This window comes from Urocitellus parryii, chromosome 5 (genome assembly GCF_045843805.1).
Source record: "Urocitellus parryii isolate mUroPar1 chromosome 5, mUroPar1.hap1, whole genome shotgun sequence".
NCBI lineage: Eukaryota > Metazoa > Chordata > Mammalia > Rodentia > Sciuridae > Urocitellus > Urocitellus parryii.
This window is the reverse complement of record NC_135535.1, coordinates 133,286,910-133,307,097: the sequence shown is the minus strand read 5'-3', so window position 1 is coordinate 133,307,097 and position 20,188 is coordinate 133,286,910. Positions and strand designations below refer to the sequence as shown.

At 36.5% G+C, this 20,188-nt stretch overlaps 1 protein-coding gene across 1 annotated transcript in view; it reads right to left on the bottom strand.

The window, feature by feature from the left end:
• LOC144255055 (netrin receptor DCC-like) overlaps positions 1–20,188 on the bottom strand; it is a 235,181-nt gene that overhangs the window by 202,769 nt on the left and 12,224 nt on the right. Inside the window, 2 exon segments of the mRNA XM_077799094.1 lie at positions 5,828–5,947; positions 6,195–6,358. Coding sequence (XP_077655220.1) covers positions 5,828–5,947; positions 6,195–6,358 — 284 coding nt within the window.

The following is a 20,188-nucleotide window of genomic DNA, read 5'->3' as shown; positions in this document are numbered from 1 at the left end:
CATACAAAAATAAACAAATAACTAGACATACAAAAATAAAAACATAACCTTCTTACACACCGATGATATAATTGCTGATAATGTATTTGGTACAGTTTGTCATTTTTTTTTTCAAAACAATATGCTTTTACAAATATATTTACAATTTAAATTAATCTAATTTTCAAATTATTTTCTTTTACCTTCATATTCTAATACTCTTTAAAATTGAAAAAAAATCCAAACAACTTGTGTTAGGAATAGAAATACAAAAAGCTCTGTGCATGTGAGTATGTGTGTATGTGTATGTGTGTGTGTGCAGGCATGTTTGTTCCTGGGGATAGAACCCAGTGCCTTGTATATGATAGTCAAGTGCTCTAGCTTGAGCTGCATTCCTAGGCCTGAAGAGCTTTTTAAATATGTGGCCCAAAACAGTAGAACTTTCCATATAGAAGGAGCAAAAAGGAGAAACAGAATAATTCACAAAATAAGAAATGCGAAATAACTAATCAGTATGAAAAAGTTCCTCAAAGTCACTAAAATAAAACAAGACAAATGAAAGATAATTCGTGTTGATGTAATGATAACTTCTAGTGGACTATTCAGTGAAAAAAATCAACTCAACACAACAGGATGTTTCCTTCAATGTGACAGAGAGCATGTGCACCCTATCCATAAAACTAGCCATGCACCTCTGTCAAATCTGTCAAAAAGGTTAAATAAAAATTTTCCCTCAAAATAAAAACTTACTGTTCTTCACTATTGCAATAGTGAATGTTCCTGTAGTTCTTGAAAACAATCTTAGGAAGCTTCAGTTTTGTTTTTTGTTTCTCAATTAGCATTTTCTGTAAATATGTGAAATACAAAAATCTCCATTCTGTTATGACATTACAGAAGCATGTGTGAGTGTGTCTGGACTAAGAATGGTTAAGTTTTATAAACTGACAACAGCCTGATGTTCAGACAGATGAAGGATAGCCTAATGAAGAATATGGATCATGTGGTTAAAACACAAAGAAAAACTTGGCAAGTACCAGTTTTGGTATTTGACTTCTCACTGTGCACTAGCAGCCCATAATTGTTATCAGATTCTGTTTTATGTTGAGTGGATATGGTCCAGAACTGTGAAAAACATCTTCTCTTATAGGAATGTGAGGGCAATCTGACTCCATCTCTCACCCCCTTCAACTGCCCTGGGGTAATCTAGCTGGGTAGACAGGTGACCCTCTCCTTTCTCACTTATCCCCCCCCAAAATGTGTGCTTGGTCACAAAACAAAAGATCTTCCTAAACATAGAGCCAAAGAGTAGCCATGATCTCTCCCAGCCTCCGTACTTTTCCTAGTCCAATAAATATCACTTAACCAGGAATCCCACATCTATATCTCTAGTTTTTGTGAGAAACAGCTGCTGAGATAGCCAAGGAGTCATAAATTCTCAATTGTCTTAGACTGAGCCAAAAGTTCAAGGTAAGTGATACCATGATTTTTATTTAACCTTTTGTTAAATGTGTTTTTCTGTCATTTTTATGGAACACACTTTAATTTGATTGCTGTATTTTCCAGTAGAATTGGGATTTTAATAATGCTATACCCCAGGCATCTCTCTTTCTCTCTTTCTGTGTGTGTGTGTGTGTGTGTAAAGATATAGATATAGATATATACTTATAGTAATCAAGTTAATTTATGTTTAGTGATTATGTTGGATGAACATAGCAATCATAATTTTCTATTGTTTCCAAAATCTTTATCTTTTCCTTTACTGTCTTTCTCTGGCTCTCAATGAGGATGGAATAAACATGATCATCTAGATGTCATAGGCAAAATCCAAAATAATGATTTCCTCCTCTTTCAGCCAAACCCCTCTTTTCCTGGATTCTCTTTCTTGGGTAATTCACTCAGTAATCTAAGATAGCTATCATGTGCCATACTATTTTTTTTTTCTGTTTTCATTAACTGGTTGCCAAGTTTTATTCTCTTTCCATTTTTCATCCATGTTTTCTTGCCACTACCTGAAACAGTTCTAGAATTTGAAACACAGGCTGACTGATTCGAAACCAGGGCTCTTAACTCCTGCTGAAAACTGCCTATATAATTAAGGTTACACAGTGGGACCAATGTTATCAAAACAGTTTTAACAGATTAACCTAGAATTGTTATCAGGAATGTCCTGGTTCAAAAGTATACCACATTAGGGAAGAGTGAGGATATCAGAACAAGAAGCATCTAGCTACGGTAGTTTGTTTCAACAGGGAAATTTAAGGAAAAGGATACACGTGAGATTAAAGTACCATCAGAAACTTGAAAGACTGATTGGCACATTATTTCAGGTGTCCATTTGTTGTATATCAAATATTAATATTTATAAATGACCTCACTTTACTTCCCAGGTAAATAGAGCCAGCCTTGTAGTTAACAACAGTGACCAGTCTAACACATAAAATATCACATCACTCATCAAAATCAAACTTTATCTATGCCATTCAAAGGCTTAGCTTGATGTTTGAAAAAACACACCAATGCTTTGGATTCTGCAAGCTCTTCAAACAAAAAGAGAACCGCGCATGTGCACATGACTCTTCCACATTTATCATTTTGTTCGGCAGAGGTTTGTTTGGGAAACATCTGTGATATCCAAAAACAAAGTTCCAGATGGAAGAGGTGAAAATAGACACATGTTCCAGCTGTTTTTAATCTCTCTTTTTGGTTGTAGTTAAAATAAAAGCACACCCTTTAAAAGTCAGAATTGTCACTCTATCCAAAGGTCAGGGTTTGCAGAGTAGCCACTCACAATATTTTTTTAATAAAAGTTGCATCTATGCATGTACACGATTGTAGCATATATATGCAGCCATCTGTGGGTGTGAAAATGTGTGTGTGTGTGAGTGTGTGTGTCCATAAATATTTCCTGTAGGGGAACTTGCTCTGTAGGTGGAAAGGCTACTTATGTGTATCTCCAACACCCTGCTAGATGTGCTTTGTTTAAAATCCTTAATGGAAACAAGTCTTCCAAGTCCATGTGTGTGTATATTGAGGCTCACAGCAGGGTGGATCTTACTTTTGGCAGATATATGGTAAAGTAGAGTGATCAAAACCAGGTATGGAACATTGCTTATCGGTGTCACCTAAACGAGTCTTGCTTGAACACTATCTACAGGCACCTCAAACTCAGATCCATCCCCGTGGTGATGAACTTTTCTGAACCCCAGCTGCCTCAGTCAACATGCTGGTTAAGATATTGTTCCATGTAGGTTTACAAGATGTGACCATTGAGAGAAACTGGGCAAGGGTGTGTGGGATCTCTCTACATTATATCTTACAACTGCATCCAGATAGACAATGCTCTCAAAATAACAAGTATTTTCTCAAAAAATTCAGTTGATTTAATGGAACAAACTTTTTTTTTTGTCTTCAGTATCTCCAGGTGACAATGGTATATGCCCTGATGCTCTTCCCTATTCACACCCACCATTCAGTGGGTCATCAAGTTGTGTCAATTTGCTTCCTGCTTCTAGGGACCATCTGTTTCTGACTCTCTTCTTTCCTCTTGCAGATGCTTGTTTCATAGCCTTCTTTTCTCTTTCCTGTGAAATCAGTCTTCTAATTGGCCTCCTGGTTCAGGCATTACCCCTCTAGGCCTAAGTATAGCCACAAAGTATAATTACTTGAGAAGATTTATTTAAAAATTTTATAAATATAATTGTCCTAGGATGGATATATATATATATATATATATATATATATATATATATATATATATATATATATACATATATATATATATAATTGCCATCCTTGGACAATTAAGAAGTAAAAATATCCAAAAGTAGAGTCTGGCCATTGTTTTATTTTGAAAGCTGCCCAGATAATTCTAATAAGCAGCCATGGCTGAGAGAGAGAGAAACTGCCTTAAATATCTGTCTTCAGCTAAAAATTCTAGAATGATTTCACCAAAATGCAATGCTGGGCATTTCATTCCTCTGATTTCATACCCTCCCTCTCTGTGATGGTTTGAATTATAAAACTCCCCAAATTTGCATGTTGACGTTCTAACATGCAGGACCTCAGAATGTGACTGTATTTGGAGATGGGGTCTTTAGAGATGTGACCAAGTTAAAATGCAGTCTCTGGTGTGGGTGCTAATCTAATATGATTGGTGACCTTCTAAAAAGGGAATATTCAGACAGAGACATGAACACAGAAAGAATACAATATGAAAATGAAGGTAGAAATTGGGGTGAGGTTTCTACATATCAAGAAACACCAGAAATGGCCAGCAAATCACCTTGGAGCTAGGTAACAGGCATGGCAGTTTTTCCCTTATAGCCTTCAAAAGGAAACAGTCCATACAGGCAAGTGACACTCATGTGTAATCCCAGCAGCTCAGGAGGCCGAGGCAGGAAGATTGCAAGTTCAAACCAGCCTCAGCAACTTAGCGAAGCTTTAAGCAACTTAGTGAGACCCTGTCTCAAAATTAAGAATAAAAAGGGCTGGGGATGTGGTTCAGTGGTTAAACAACCCTGAGTTCAATAACCAGTGCCAAAAAATAAAGGAGCAGATCCTAGTTACATTCTGATCTCAGACTTCCAGCCTCTAGATGTGTGAGAAAACAAAGAAGGGTTGTTTGTGGCACTTTGTTATGCTAGCCTAGCAAACTTAAATCCTCGTAAGTTACAAAGTAAAATTACAGCACACTAAGGAGGGTCTGTTACCCTTTACCCCACCCAATTCTCCATTCTCCCTTCTTCATTCTTTACACTCCACAACTTGAAGACTTTGCTTCGGTGTCATCTTGTGTTGGGTAAACTCACACTTCCCAAGGTCTTTCACTTCATGCAGAATGTTTTATAACACTGTAATGACTACATTGTATTACACATATCCACTTATACTTTTGTGCTCTAAATGACCCTAAGTCCTCTGAAGACTGCACCATGTCTTAGTTCTTAAATGCCTAGTGTTTACAACTTGGTAGTTCTTCAATCATATCTTTATTGAATGAAAAAAGTTAATTATTTTATATAGAATACAGTACTGCATTAGTCTGGGGACATCAAAAAGTGAAGGCTAAAATGGGATGAAGGGTGCAAGAGATTTATCAGGAGTAAAGATTGCCAAAGAAGCTGGGGAACAACCTCGGACTTGTTCCTCCTGTGGAAGGAGAAAGAAAAGGAAAGGGAATTGGGTAGGAAGAATCTTGCTCTTCACACAGTTCAAGAAGAGCCCTGGAGTCCAAGTTGCCTCTCGGAAGATTCCCTCTCACTGTATTCCCCAGCTAAGCTCAGGCACCCGCATCTGCAACCATTGTCGGTTTCTAATCAGGAGCCCTGGCACCCATAAAGCATGATTTCGACCAGCTTGAAGGTCAGATTTTCATTCTGTACCCTTTTGCAATGTGTTTTTATTGTCTCGAGTTATGACAATAATCCAAGGAATTCAAACAAGGTCCCAGTTTCAAGGAGATTCCACCATGGCAAAGGGGGGGTGGGTGTGGAGAAGAGGTCAAAAAGTTAACATTAAGTAATTTCAGACTATCCAAAGTTCTCTGAAGATAACAACCATGGATATAGGGTGAAACTGGATATAGGTGAACATGGAGATAGGTGAACTACTGGGAGGGAAATTATAATTTTTGTAGAATGTTCCAGAAGGCCTCTGAGTTGATAGTCTTAGGGATAAAATTTGAATGTTGAGAAATATTCAACTCTGAAGAGAGTGGAGGAAAACTCTGTTGTTTTGAAAAATAGAAAAAAAAATGTCTGTGTATTAAGAGTACAATGAGCAAGAAAGTGTGTGATACAAGACATGAGAGAGATGACCCGGCTGCCAGCTTGTTTTGCCCTGGCCTGACCTCCATGTTCTCTGATGAATCATGAGTACCAGGGTCACTTATCTGTTTCCCTGGACTGTGACAGCAGGACAAGACTGTGGCACCAGCAGCAGTGATGTCAACATGGCCCACAGTCCTAGCCTTGGGAAAAGGCAAAAGTCCAAAATTTACAGTGAAAGAGATTTTTATGGAGATTTGATGATAAGCAGTGAGAAGCTCCTATGCTCAGTACTATCCCAGGATCTCTCAGAGGAAAACCAGTGTCACATCTTACAGGTGGATGTTAACACCACGTTAATTACAAAATTGGATCAGTTAAACTTTCTCGTAGATGCCATTTCAGGAGACCATTGTGAATTCACCAATAACAGATGAGGAAGAGTGGCACCAGTCTGTGCTTCCTGCTAATCCCTGGAGTACTCTTACCCTGGCTCAGTCGCTCATGGCTGTCCAGGTCCAGAGACACAGCTAGACCACCAGCTGCATGACCACAGCCCAGTTCCAGCAGATCTTCACATATGGCCTCATGAGAGTCAGACCACACTCGGACGGCTGCAGGTTAGGTAAGGTTGTAAAAATGTGTCAAATTTGTAGTCCCACCAGTTCATATTGTCCAGAGTCAGCCACAGGATCGAGTTCAGCAGATTCATGGTAGCCAAGGACAAACCACACAGCTGATACAGTACCCACACCGGAGAGATGGTACACAGGCAGTTGATCTGCTTGTCTAGTTGGTAATGGGTGCTCAGATACTTTCCTCCAATGCTAGACAGAACACACAGACCAGAATCCAACAGGACAGCTTTCATTCACCCCACTCACAGATGAACAGCAACTCTCCCACATCTAGAGAGTCACCATGATCCCTGGACAGGATCCCCCCACCCCCAGTGCCTATTCATCCAATGAGCCACCCAGCCTTTCTAAGGACAAGCTCCCCAAGGTTAATCTGTCATAATTTCATTCTTCTTTATGACTGAATAATACTCCATTGTGAATATATACCACATTTTCTTATCCACTCATCTGTTGACCATCACCTAGGTTGATTTCATAGCTTGGCTATTGTGAATTGTGTTGCTATAAATATTGATGTGGCTGCATTACTATAATATACTGATTTTAGATCTTTGGGATATATACCAAGGATTGGGATAACTGGGTCATATAGTGGGTCATACAGTTTTTTGAGGAATCTCCATACTGCTTTCCAGAGTAGTTATACTAATATGTAGTCCCACCAAAAATGTGTGAGTGTGCCTTTTTCTCTACATACTCACCAACATTTATTATTATGTGTTCTTGATAATTACTATTCTGACTGGAGTGAGATGAAATCTCAGTGTAGTTGTTTTATTATTATTATTATTATGTCTAATCAGTTATACATGATAGTAGAAAGCTCTTCATTGTACACAAATGGAGAAGAATTTTCACTTCTCTGGTTATACATGAAATAGAGTCACACCATTCATACAATCATACATGTACCTAGAGTAATGATGTCTCTCTGTTACAAGGTAGTTTTGATTTGCATTTCCCTGATTGCTAGAGATGTCAATTTTTTTAAAATGTATTTGTTGATATTTGTATTTATTCAGTGGAGAAGTATCTGTTTATTTCATTTATTAATTGAGTTATTTGTGGTGATTTTTAAGTTTCTTAAGTTCTTTAAATATTTGGAGATATATATGGAATAGGAACAAATATATATATATATATATATATATATATATATATATATATATATATATATGGATATAAATGCCCTAGCTTAGGAACAGGTGGCAAAGATCTTCTTCCATTCTGTAGGCTCTCTCTTCATGCTCTTGTATTCTTTGCTATACAGAAGCTTTTTAATTTGATGCCATCCCACTTATTGAGTTTTGGTTTTAAGAGTCAATTCCTGTGCCAATATGCTGAAGTATTGGGCCTACATTTTCTTGTAGCAGTTGCAGAGTTTCTGGTCTAATTCCTAGGCCTTTGATCCACTTTGACTTTTATCAAATTTTATTCTTCTACATATGGATATCCAGTTTTCCCAGCAACATTGTTAAAATGGCTATCTTTTCTCCAACGTGTATTTTGGTACTTTTGTCTAGTATCAGATGAAATTCTGTATGTCAGTTTGTCTCTGGGTCTTCCATTGGTCTTCATGGTCTTTTCCCCTAAGCTTTCTTAATGTGTAGACTTTAAATAACATGAAGCTTGGTAAATCTCCTTCTGGATAGGAAGACAAAGTTGAAAACAAAGATGAGGATAAAGACAGTGGAAAAGTAGTCAGCAGAGGTCCAGTCACATCAGAACTTGTATGTCATCACTGTGAAGATTTGGGATTTTATTATATGGGAAGCAATTGAATAGATTTTGCCCAGTCATCTGATGAACATCTGACAGATTACCCTGACCCTGCTTTTCAGAGAATATAAATAGAAAAGAAAATCAGTTAGATGTGTAATGCAATGGCTTAGATTAGGGCGGATGACAGTGGCTATGAAGAACTGTGACTGGTTTGGAGTGGATTAGATAAATTTAGAAGAAGTAAATATAGGATTAGGCGCTGGCTTGGATGTGTAACATTAAATAAAGAAAAGCAGTAAAGTTTACAACTGAGATTTTTAAAATTTTTTATTTGTTCTTTTTAGGTACACATGACAGTAGAGTGTATTTTGACATATTAACACCTACATGGAGCGAAACTTACTCTAATAGGATCCAATTCTTGTGGTATAACCAGAGTTTTTGCCTTGACCAAATGGATGGAAGAGTGATAGTTTCATTTAATGAAATGGGGAAGTCTGGAATAGGAACAGGTTTAAGAAGGATAACAAGAGTTGTGTTTAGAGCAAGATAAAACTTTGAGATGCCTATTTAGAAGCAAAGAGTTCACCTTTTTCATATATATTGCAGATGAGCAATTGATTTCCCCAGCACCTTTTTCATATATATATATATATATATATATATATATATATATATATGTGTGTGTCTGTGTGTCTGTGTGTCTGTGTATATATATGAAATGGCAGGCTTTATTATATATACATATATATAATAGTTATATATATTTATATATATGCATATATATAATATTTATATATACATATATATATATATATATATATATATATATATATATAATGAAGAAAAGGAAGTTTTAGAAGAAAATATGTGGTTAGCAGAGAGCAATTATGGACAAAAACTAGAATGAGATTCCTCAGGCATAAAACTATTTTAATTCATTGCAAAGAGTAGCTAGATTAGTAAATATTTTTTTAAGGGTCCAAATCCATTTTAATGTTTGACTGTTGGCAACTTTTAGGCTCCACCAGTCTCACTCTTCCCTCTGGGAAAGCTGATCATTAAAGCCAGGGTGTTCCTTTTGGGGGCTGTAATGGGAAGTTGAAACTACACAAGACTCAGTCCAAGCTGGGGAGCCTTCACTGGCCATCATCCCTCACCACAATAAAGCCTGCCATTTTCAGAGCCTGTGTTATGCTCTCAGAAAGCCTGATTATGTACTAATACACTTTTCATATTTACTTGGTGAGCAAGGGAGGGTCCACCTTACTCTCCAGTTAAAATAGTTAATACATTCTAATATAAATTAAAATGAGGTCTTCAAGGATTGAAATCAATTATACAAGACCTGTTTAGAGAAGAGACATTTATCCCCACTGCTCTTCTATGGCCATTACTCATCAGTCTTGGCATTCAAACTAAATCTTGCATGAGGGTCCAATTCAGCTCTGCCAGATGACAGCAATCATTGGCACAGTGAGCAGGATATCTAGGAATAGTCGCCACCACTGGGGGTCTGGCTTCACTAGCTTTGGATTGCTAACTGGCCCTGTGGCTTGCTGGCAAGAATGTACTTAGAACTGTTCTGACTGGTGCTACATTTGCTGAGTCCTACCAAGTACAACTATAGATTGAACTGACCTAAATCCAGAGCTGATTATTGACATATGGCAGTATGGTATCAGGAACCTCTTTAAAATGGTCCTGGGTTGTGTGTCTTGGCCCAGATCTAACAGTGTGCTTCAGATTGACTCATGTGTCTTGGGTCCAGAATACACTGATACTAGGCTCTGGGTAACAACTCTTTACCCTGCGGTGTGTCAGCCAGGCATTGGCCACCACACTCAGGGAGTACACAGATGCTCTGTGTAATATATGAGTCTACTGGATGTGGAGCACTTACTATGGAGCATGCAGAGATTCACACTTCTAAAAGTGGATAGCAACTTAGAACTCTACAAAATACTTTTGATGCTGCTATTACCTATGCTTCTGTTGTCCCCCCTCAAATAAACCCTGTAATGTTGTGATATAATAAGAAATCTATTTAGGTTTCTGACCCTAACATAGACTAACATTCTTATAGATAGAGCATTAAGAAAATCTTTTGTTTTGATATTTGTTCTTTGACTCTTGGTTCAATATATAAAGCTCCTAATAGTTTTGTGATTTCCTGAGTGATGAGAGAGTCTGAAACTGAGCTCCTAAATTCCTTGAAATATTCTGGGTGATAGAAGTATCTTTTGTTCTACTGAAGGGACTCTTGGGTGGGTCTATATAACCTCAGGATGGGGAGTTGGCACCCAGGGGAACTAATCTAGTGGTAAGACAACACTTGGAACTTTCAGTACCAACCTGAACCCATAGGGAGGGGCGTGAGGTTGCAGATGAGCAATTGATTTCCCCAGCACCCAAAATATAAAAAAATAGACAACTTCTTTTAGGCCTTTTGGGGGTTTGAAGGCAATATTTTTTTCCTCATTTAAAAAATTTTTCTCTTAATTCTATTTATCACACTTGTCCCATCTTTAACTGGACTCCCTACCACAAAGGTCTCCAGAATCTGTTTAAATGGCAATAGGCCACCCACATTAGTTTCCCTGTCCTTTCCCCAGAAAATCCTTCACAGTGGTGGCTTTTGCAACACCCCCCACACACACACACACTCCCTGCTCATATCTTCTGGAATCTGCAGTGCACCCATAATATTCATGGGTTTCTGACCCACGAAACTACCCTCCTTAGCCTGATGCTACCCATCATTAGAGTGCCAACTGCTGGCTTCATATTAAATGCTCCTGAGGACAGAGATTCTCACAGGCCTAAGCCTATGGCCCTCCATACGCTTATGTGAGTCTTGAAAGCCTCACCCCGCAAAGCTCAACACAGCTAACAAAGCCTCCTTGCTCAACCACTCCAAAAAAAAAAAAAAAACCCTACAGCTAAATCTGGCTCCTCTTGAGTATCTAATCTGCTGCGGGAGGGCATGGCCTCTTCTGTCCTCAGCTCCCTTGTCAGTTGAGGAGATGTTTGAGAAGTTATGCCTTTCATGGACCCCTTAACTTAAACCTGAGATTTCTTGGGATTAATAGAGTGAACAACAAGAGGGATTTCTACACTTTATGGTCAGCACAAAATCTCGAACATGATGGTGTTTACTGGAAAGTTGTGCTTTTTATCCCTTCACCCAGACACCCCTGATGAAGAACAGGACCCGAGAGTCAGCAAATCTGGCTAAACATGGGGCAGTCATCTTAGCACTGGTTGGCCCGCTCCCTAACTATAATAAACACCCAACTAGTCTCCTTTTCTTACTTTTGAGTCATTTCAGGCCTGCTTGCAAGGTTATCCTGCTCCCTTCACCTTCAGAAACCCTTATTTTGTAGGTAATCTTTTCATACCATCTCAGTCCATGTGTGGCATCATTAATCTTGACATTAAATGTCAAGTGAGACGACCACAACATATTTTCTCCTAAACCTTAATTAATGCCTTGACAAACAAAGGACTCATCAGAATCAGGCCTTTTGATTATGTAAGTCACTTTGATAGAATTTTGCAATGTTCGCTGTAATTTGAGTCTGCAGCTAATTGGAAAATTTCGGAATTCTCTATTCCAAAGGGTATTATCAACTGAGAATAGAAGTTCAACTGTTTTCCTGTTTGGTTTCTCAAATTCACTATTTGTGTATATGTCTTCCATCTGTTACTTCTAGATACAGTTTTAAAGGGAAGCCCACACCCACAGTCACAATTCCTGTTTCTCTGTAACCTGTTTAGCTATGTTGCTGCAGAAAGAGCTAAGTTACTATATTAGGCACTAGCATAAAACAAACTAACATGTTTAAAATTGGAGGTATTCTGAGCCGGGAGTCCCAAACATTTCCAAACAGTTCTGCGATTGGAATTTCAATGACTCAGATGCTCAGGATGGAAGGTTCTTTATTCTCCATCTGGTATATCACATACTTCTACAACAAGCGTTTCATCTCAATATTTGTTCAATGCATAGATTCGTTTGTGGGTACAGGAGTTTATTTGATAAAATGTCTAAATGACAAAAACAAAATTCATGCATATTTATTTAATCAGTATGTTACATTACATAAAGTATGTATTTGTATAATTCTATACCAAATTGCCAGATACATTTTCATGCATAGGGAAATATGCTGCTTCTTAGCATCTATTACTTCAGTACTGGAATCTTTTGGGACGGCTATAAAGCTTGTAGAAAGGACACTCATTCATTTTGAATTTATTCAGGGGCAAGGGCAAGGGCTGGGGATGTGGCTCAGTGGTGGAGTGCTTGTCTGGTATACACAAGGCCCTGGGTTCAATCCTGAGCACCACATTAAAAAGAGAAAAAAAAAACACAGCATAGAATTGAATTTATTCAGGGCAAAAAATAAATTATTTTCAAGTTTGAGCATCAAGAATTTTTAATTCATTCTAAAATTTCAGCAAGTCATCCATTACCTCTAAAATAAATATTTCAGATAACTTTTGTCTATCTGAAAATGAATATTGCAAAGAAAAATTTTATATAAATTCTTAAAAACAAATACTTTATTAATTAGCTGCATAATATGTTTAAAACTGACTTGCCAAAAGCTCTATGCTAGGCTAATTTTTCACTGAGAAGGTGAATATGTAGATACACTGAAAGGGATTCCATCCCTGGGAGAAGAGAGAAAAACTACAGAAAACAACTATGCAAAGCAAAAGCACTGACTGAAGCAGTATTCTAACAGATTATTTTCTTTCGTAAGAAAACATAATAAGTTGCATTGTTTGGAAGCACTTATTTTTTCATCCATAAAACATCTATTGAGTATGATCGTGTGTGAGGCACTGTGGATGTGATGGAAGATGCAGCCTCCAGCCTTGAGTTTCTCACCATGAAGTCAGAATGCAAAGCTTACTAACATGTTTTTGTCTTAGTATGAATTCATATTAATGACATAGCATACACAGGCTGCAGTCTTTGATTCTAATTAGTGGTGTTTAAGGATTATGAGTGCAAAGAAAGTGGTTAAATAGTACAACAAACCACACAATCATCTCAAGTGATTTAGCAAAAAACTTCAATGAGACTCAAAATACTACTGTGGTATATTTGAAAAACCCAAAATTAAAGGTGAAAGGCTAAGCGCTCTTTTCCTAAGATCAGGAGCAGAGCAAATATGGTGTTCTTGCCACTTCTATTCACGACAGCACTGGACGTTATAGCCAGGGCCAGTAGGCAAGAAAAAAGAGGCACCCAAACCAGAAAGCAAGATATGAAAGTGTCTCTTCTGTAGATGATGTGTCATCTAATTTCTAAAACATTGGAAGAATAACTTTTGTGAACTGTTAAAGTTAGTAAATTAAGTCAGCAAAGTTGCAGGATGCAATATCAACTGTATTTCTACACACTAGCCATGAACGATCCAAAAAGAAACACCTTTAAAATTTCATCAAAATGGCAATGAAGAGAATAGAATATTTAGAAGAAAATTCAACCAAGGAGGCACAAGACTGATACACTGAGGACTAGGAAACACTGATGAAGTACATAAAAACATACCCATGTATGTGGGTCAAAAGACTTAATAATATTAAGATGACAATGCTACCCAAAGTAATACATAGTTTCAACGCAATCTCTATCAACCATACAATGGCACTCTCTACAAAAATGGAAAAACTCATCCTAAAATCCAAATAAAATCTCAAGAAACCCTGAAGAGTCAAATCAATCTTGAAAAGGAAACAGATATTTCACAAAGTTTTGAAGAAAAGAGGTGGAAGTTCCATGCTACTGATTTCAAAATTGATCAAAGCACAGTAACCGAAACAGTGTAGTACTGACATGAGGACAGAGAGAGAGAGAGACAAGTGAAATAGAATTTGAAGACCATAAATATACCATCACCTTTATGATCCTGGCCATCAACCAGGGGGCCTAAAATACTCAGTAGCGAAAGAACAAGTCCCTTCTTCAACAGTGGTGATGAAAAAAACATATATCCATATACAAAGGAATGAAATTGGACCCTTACACCATAAACAAAAAATTAACCCAAAATGAATTAAAAGTGTATCCTATTTTATTTTCTATCACTGTAACAAAATATCTGAGAATGAGAATATAAGGTCTATTTGACTCATAGTTATAGAGGCTGAGAAGTCTAAGCATGGCCCCAGTATCTGACCAGTTGATCTGTTGAAGGTCTTCTCACTGCACCATAACATAATGGGGATCATATGTTGAAACAGAGCAAAAGTGCTAGCTCTTCTTATAAAGCCGTCAGAGGAGACCCAAACAGATATTTGTATGCCAATGTTCATAGCAGTACATAGGAGACCCTCATGATCTCATCCAATCCTGGTTACCTCCCAAAAGTAATAATTTTGGGACTTTCTCTCATATGAACTTTGTGGGGGACACATTCCAGCTATAGTATACCTAACCATAGGATGCAAAATTATAAAATTCTTAGGAGAAAATGCAAGGGGAAAATCTACATGACCTTAGTTTTGGTAATAGATTCTTAAATATGACACTAGAAGCAACAATAATCAAAAAAGAAATAGATAAATTGGACTTCACTAAAACTAAAAACTTTTGTGCATCAGAGGATTAAGGAGACTGAAAAGATAACCCATGGTATGGGAGAAAATACTTGAAAATCATATATATGATAAGGATTTCAAACCTAAAATATGTAAATAACTTGAGGCTCAACAAAATAGACAACTTGATTTAAAAAATGGGAAAAGGACTTAAATAGACATTCCTCCAAAGTAGAAAAAAATTTCAACATTATTGGTCATTTGGAACATCAAAAGCACAATGAGATACCACTTCACGCCTGCCAGAATGGCTATAATTTTTAAGTGGAAAATAAAAAGTGGTGGCAAGAAAATGAAGACATTGGAACACTTGCACATTGCTGGAGGAAATGTAAAGTGTTGAACTGTTATAGAAACAATTTGGCAGTTCCTCAAAAAATTAAACATAGAATTAGCATCTGATCCAGGAATTCAATTTCTAGGTCTAGAACCAAAAGAATGAGAAACATGTGGTCAAATAAATTTGTATGCCAATGTTCATAGCAGTATTATTCACACTAATCACAAAGTAGAAACAACCCAAGTGTCAATCAGCAGTTGATGGGATAAACATACATGCAATCTATACAGACGATGGAATATTATTCAGCCATTAAAAAATGGGTGAGTTTCTTTTACAAGCTATACTATGGATGAAACTTGAAAACATTTTGCAGTAAATGAAGCCAATCAAAAAAAAAAAAAAACGGCAAATATCTAGAATAGGAAAAGTCACAGAAACAGAAAGTATATTATAGATTAATTGGATTATGGGAGAGAAGAATGGGGAGTTATTATTTACTGGGTCCAGAGTTTCTGTTTGAAGTGATGATAAATAATGGAAATAGTGGTGATGGTTGCACAACACTGTGAATGTAATGCCACTGAATGGAAATATTAACAATGGTCAAAATCGAAAATTACAATACAGAGATATATATTATGATATATATTATATCTATATCATAGTTGTCCATTTTTATATATCATATATATATGCATATCTCACCATTATACAAAAAATGGCAAAGGAAAGAAGACATTTGTATTAATGAGCAATCTGTCACTGTGACAAGTATCTGAAATAAAACAACTTAAAAAGAAGAAAGTTTTATTTTGCGCCATCATTTTGGAGGTTTCAGTCTGTGGTTGGTCAGCCTGATCACTTTGGGGCCTGTGTACATTATGCCAGGAGCACACAGCAGAGGAAGGTGCCTCCCTCAGGGCAGTCAAGCAAAAGGAAAGGTTTGGGGTCCTGATATGCCTTTTAAGGGGTGCCTTTAGTGATCTAATTTCCTTCCACTAGGCCCCACCTCTTAAATATTTCACCACCTCCCAATAGTACCTTAGGCTGGCAACCAATCTTTCAACATATAGAACTCTGGGTATACTTATCTAATCCACAGCAAGAATACATAGAAAACTATTTTCAGTATTTGCATAAAAAATCACTGGAAGGATATATAATAAATTAATATAAGTGATTATATTATACAATAATAGGAGCTTAACAAACACTTTCAAATATTTGTCAATTGAACAATGAATTAGTTTCAAGAGGGAGACTAAAAGGAATTAGAGAACGCTGAATTAAAACCGAATTATTATTGTGATTTCCCCAGGCATATAATAGGAGTTTAACAAACACTTTCAAATATTTGTCTTAAATACAATAATGAAACAGTTAAATCATGCACAAATATTACTACTTTTGGAAAAAGAAGTTTTAAATAAAAAATGTAATGAATTTTCAATTTTTGCTATTCTTACTCTGGTCATCTCTCCTATGGATTTGATAATACGCTGACGTTGTGTCCTAAGAGCACATCTCTTGGTTGCATAGACAACAGGTCTGTGAAATTTTCCTTATGATTTAATTGAGGCAGTCACATGCAATAAAAGTAGTTGATTCATCAAAGATTTTAAGGAATTATATGTTATAGATATTTATCACATGATAGTAATTAGCTTGAAAGTGTATTATTTATATACAACTCAATTTAAGGAGAAATTTCTCCAAAGACTTGTTCACTTTAGGAAACATAGGGTGTCTATTTCAGGAAATGTAGAATTGTTTAACAAGAGACAGCATCCTAGAGACTCTTGCCAAGTTATGACAGAAGTCAAGATTGATGAATAAAGTATGGAAAATGGAAAGAAGCCTGAATCTGGGATATAATACCCCAGAGTGATTAAGACCAATTACTAAGATGTCAACCCTGTTGTATACACAGCCTAACTTCTAATTCTGCCTTTCATTATTAAAAAGCAGTATAGACTGAGTGGATCCTATAATAAAAGACCCAGGAGAGCCAAGGGCTCTGGTATTTTCTTAGTTTACATGAAAGTTCAATGAGGAGCAGAATGACAGGCTGTGATTCATGGGCAAAGCAGTCGTATCCTATAAATGAGACATCTGGAAGGTGATTTCAAGCTGCACCTTAAATATAATCTTGTAAAACTCTGCAGCTAAATATGATTTCTAAAATATTTCTCTGTTTAGTCCAATATAAAGGATGTAATATAAGCCTATTATTGCTTTTTAAAGGGTTCCAAACTATTCCATGATATTAAAATAGTTTTTCAAGACTGAGATTCATAAACATTTTACATTGCAACTGATTAAAAGAAAATAAATTCTCGAATTCTTGGTCTATTTTTAATGTTTGGGCATCAAGTTGCAGAATAATTTCAGACCATGAAATTCCATGGGTATTTAGAATTTATGATGGCCGGTGATTATTGCTGAAACAAAGATTAATGACCAATATGAGAAAACCATTACATCTGATGAGCTTACCATGGGTCCTATAAATAGTGCATCCTTTGCAGGATTTTTGAAACTATTTTTGACTTCATAATAGATAAGAGTTCTAAGATACCACAAAAGATTGTTTTCTTAATCCCCTTCCTCATTTGCTTTAGCATATCTTGGAAGCCACTGCACACACCTAATGACTTGTGAACTATTGAGCTTGGCTAGTGCCCCACTGTGCCCTTAAACAATTAAAAAATTCAAAGTTGCAAAAATGGTTCATTTTTAATGTGTTTGATAGGGCATGGAATGTTTTACATATCTTAAAATATGCAGATGCTGAATTCTCAATGGCTTAATTGCTCTCTTATCTATTATAAAGTCAAAAATAGTTTCAGAAAACCTTTAGAATAATGTAATAATTCTGAAGGTTATTTTTTAACCTCATAGACAGCAAAAGATATTAAGGAAATAGGAATTTTTTTTCAAATATGATGTCATTTATCTTAACATGAATGGTTCATCCAGATGTAGAATTTAATCTCCAGACTCCAAATTCAATGCCTTGTTATTATCAGTATCTGCCTAAATGCTCTATTTTTATGGTACTAAACTAGAGTGAATAAAAGATATTAAGTAGAGTCCAACAGCACCACAGAGTCAACTTAAAATAGACTGAAGTTTTAAGAGCAGAGAATAAATAAACTGTATCATAAAATGTATCATGACCTAGTCTGGGAATGTAGGAAACCGTATGGGCCTTGCCTCAGACCTCAAAAGCAAAGTGAACCCTAACAGGTGAAGGCGACTTAGGGAAAATCTGTTTTCCTTCATGACATCATGAACTTGAAGCTTCCTCAGTTCCCTCTCTTGCGCATATCTCCCTATTATCTTTCAGTCTAATGTTCTGATCCAATTGATCAAGACATCCATAAAAGCTTTGTCCCTCTTTTAAATGAGCACTGAAAATTCCATATTAACTCTTCTGGGAACTCAAATATTCTATTTCTAAAATATTGCAGTTCAGTGCAATCATTCATAGTTAAAACAATTTTTGTTTGTTTGTTTGTTTTGGTACCAGAGATTGAACTCAGAGGCACTCGACCACTGAGCCACATCCCCAGCCCTATTTTGTATTTTATTTAGAGATAGGGTCTCACAAGATCTCACTTAGCACCTCGCAATAGCCAAGGCTTGCTTTAACTCGGGATCCTCCTGACTCAGCCTCCTGAACCGCTGGGATTACAGGCGTGCACCACCGCGCCCAGCTGAAACAAAATTTTATAAGGAGCCTCCTATGTGCCAGGTACCATTCCAGCAGTGAGGATATGATGTGAGCAAAGAAAATGCCAGCCCTGTGCACAGGGCTGCAGTACCATACAACTCCAGGGGTGCCAAGAGGCTCAAAGCCTGTGCTGTTTACAGCACCCCCTGAAGGTGGCAGTACACTTACTCTGTGGCTCTTAGATGGTAACTTGTTCATGGATGTATCAAGTTCTGCACTGAAGCAGCATTATTGAACAAAGTTAGAAATGCGTAGTCCAAGTAAATTTCCCAAAAGAAATGAATTTTACCCCAAATATTTTTAACTCTATTAATGGACGAATTTTGAAATGAATTGTATATTTCCTTGCCTTGTTAAACAGAATATACTGATCAGACTGAATTTGTTCTTAATGATGATTTCACCATCTTGAACATAGACTGTTTGTGCTAAAATTCTGTGATTATTCTCAGGAGCATGAATCATACACAATACTATGCAATTGCTGAATAGCCCCAGCTGCTATAGTTTTCAGTTCTTTTGTCTGTTTTTTGTAATCTCTTTCTTCATACTGTCTGCTTTCAGATCCTCCCATCTCTGCACCTATTACTAAGGTTTGTTTTCTCGTGCCAAAGTACTACATTTAATCTACTATGTACAGTACATGGCAATCACAGAACCATTTGGGTATGTACAGAGAGCCAAACTTGGCACAAATAATGATACTATCCGTGTGTGTGTGTGTGTAATATATGGTATACCATTAATGTATTTATACTTTTTAACTAAAGTAATAAGACCGTGAATAATAACAAGAGGAAATTACTGATTAAAAATGCCATTTTGGCTGTTGCAAGACTTTTATTTGGCCTCTGGATTGTAAATTGTTGGGTTTGTTAGTTGAATGATGAAACTAGTAAGTTATTTCCTATTTGTGTGTGTGTGTGTGTGTGTGTGTGTGTGTGTGAGAGAGAGAGAGAGAGAGAGAGAGAGAGAGAGAGAATAAAATTATTATTGCCAAGTAGATTTTATCCACACATCAAGCTAGTGTATGATTAGTAAAATCAATCAATGTAATTTGTGATAAGAACAGAAAAAAAGAAAAGCCGTGTCAGAATTTCATGGACAAATATAGCAATATTTATTTCAATTAAAATAAAAGTATCTTTATTAATAGACAACATAATTAAGTAGGAATCAACAAAAATGTTGTTAAAACAGATAACTGATTTTCTCACATCTCAAATTACAATATCAATACACAAAAAACAATTTTATTTCTGTAGATTAGCAACAAACATTTGAAGCTACTAAGATCAACACTCAAAATATAGATATTTATGGATGAGTTTAACAAAAGTTATGCAAAACTTACAAACTGAAAATTAACAAACATTACTGAATGTTTAAGAAGCCCTAAATAAAGTTAGAGAGATACCTCATTTATTGAGCAGAAGATCAGTAG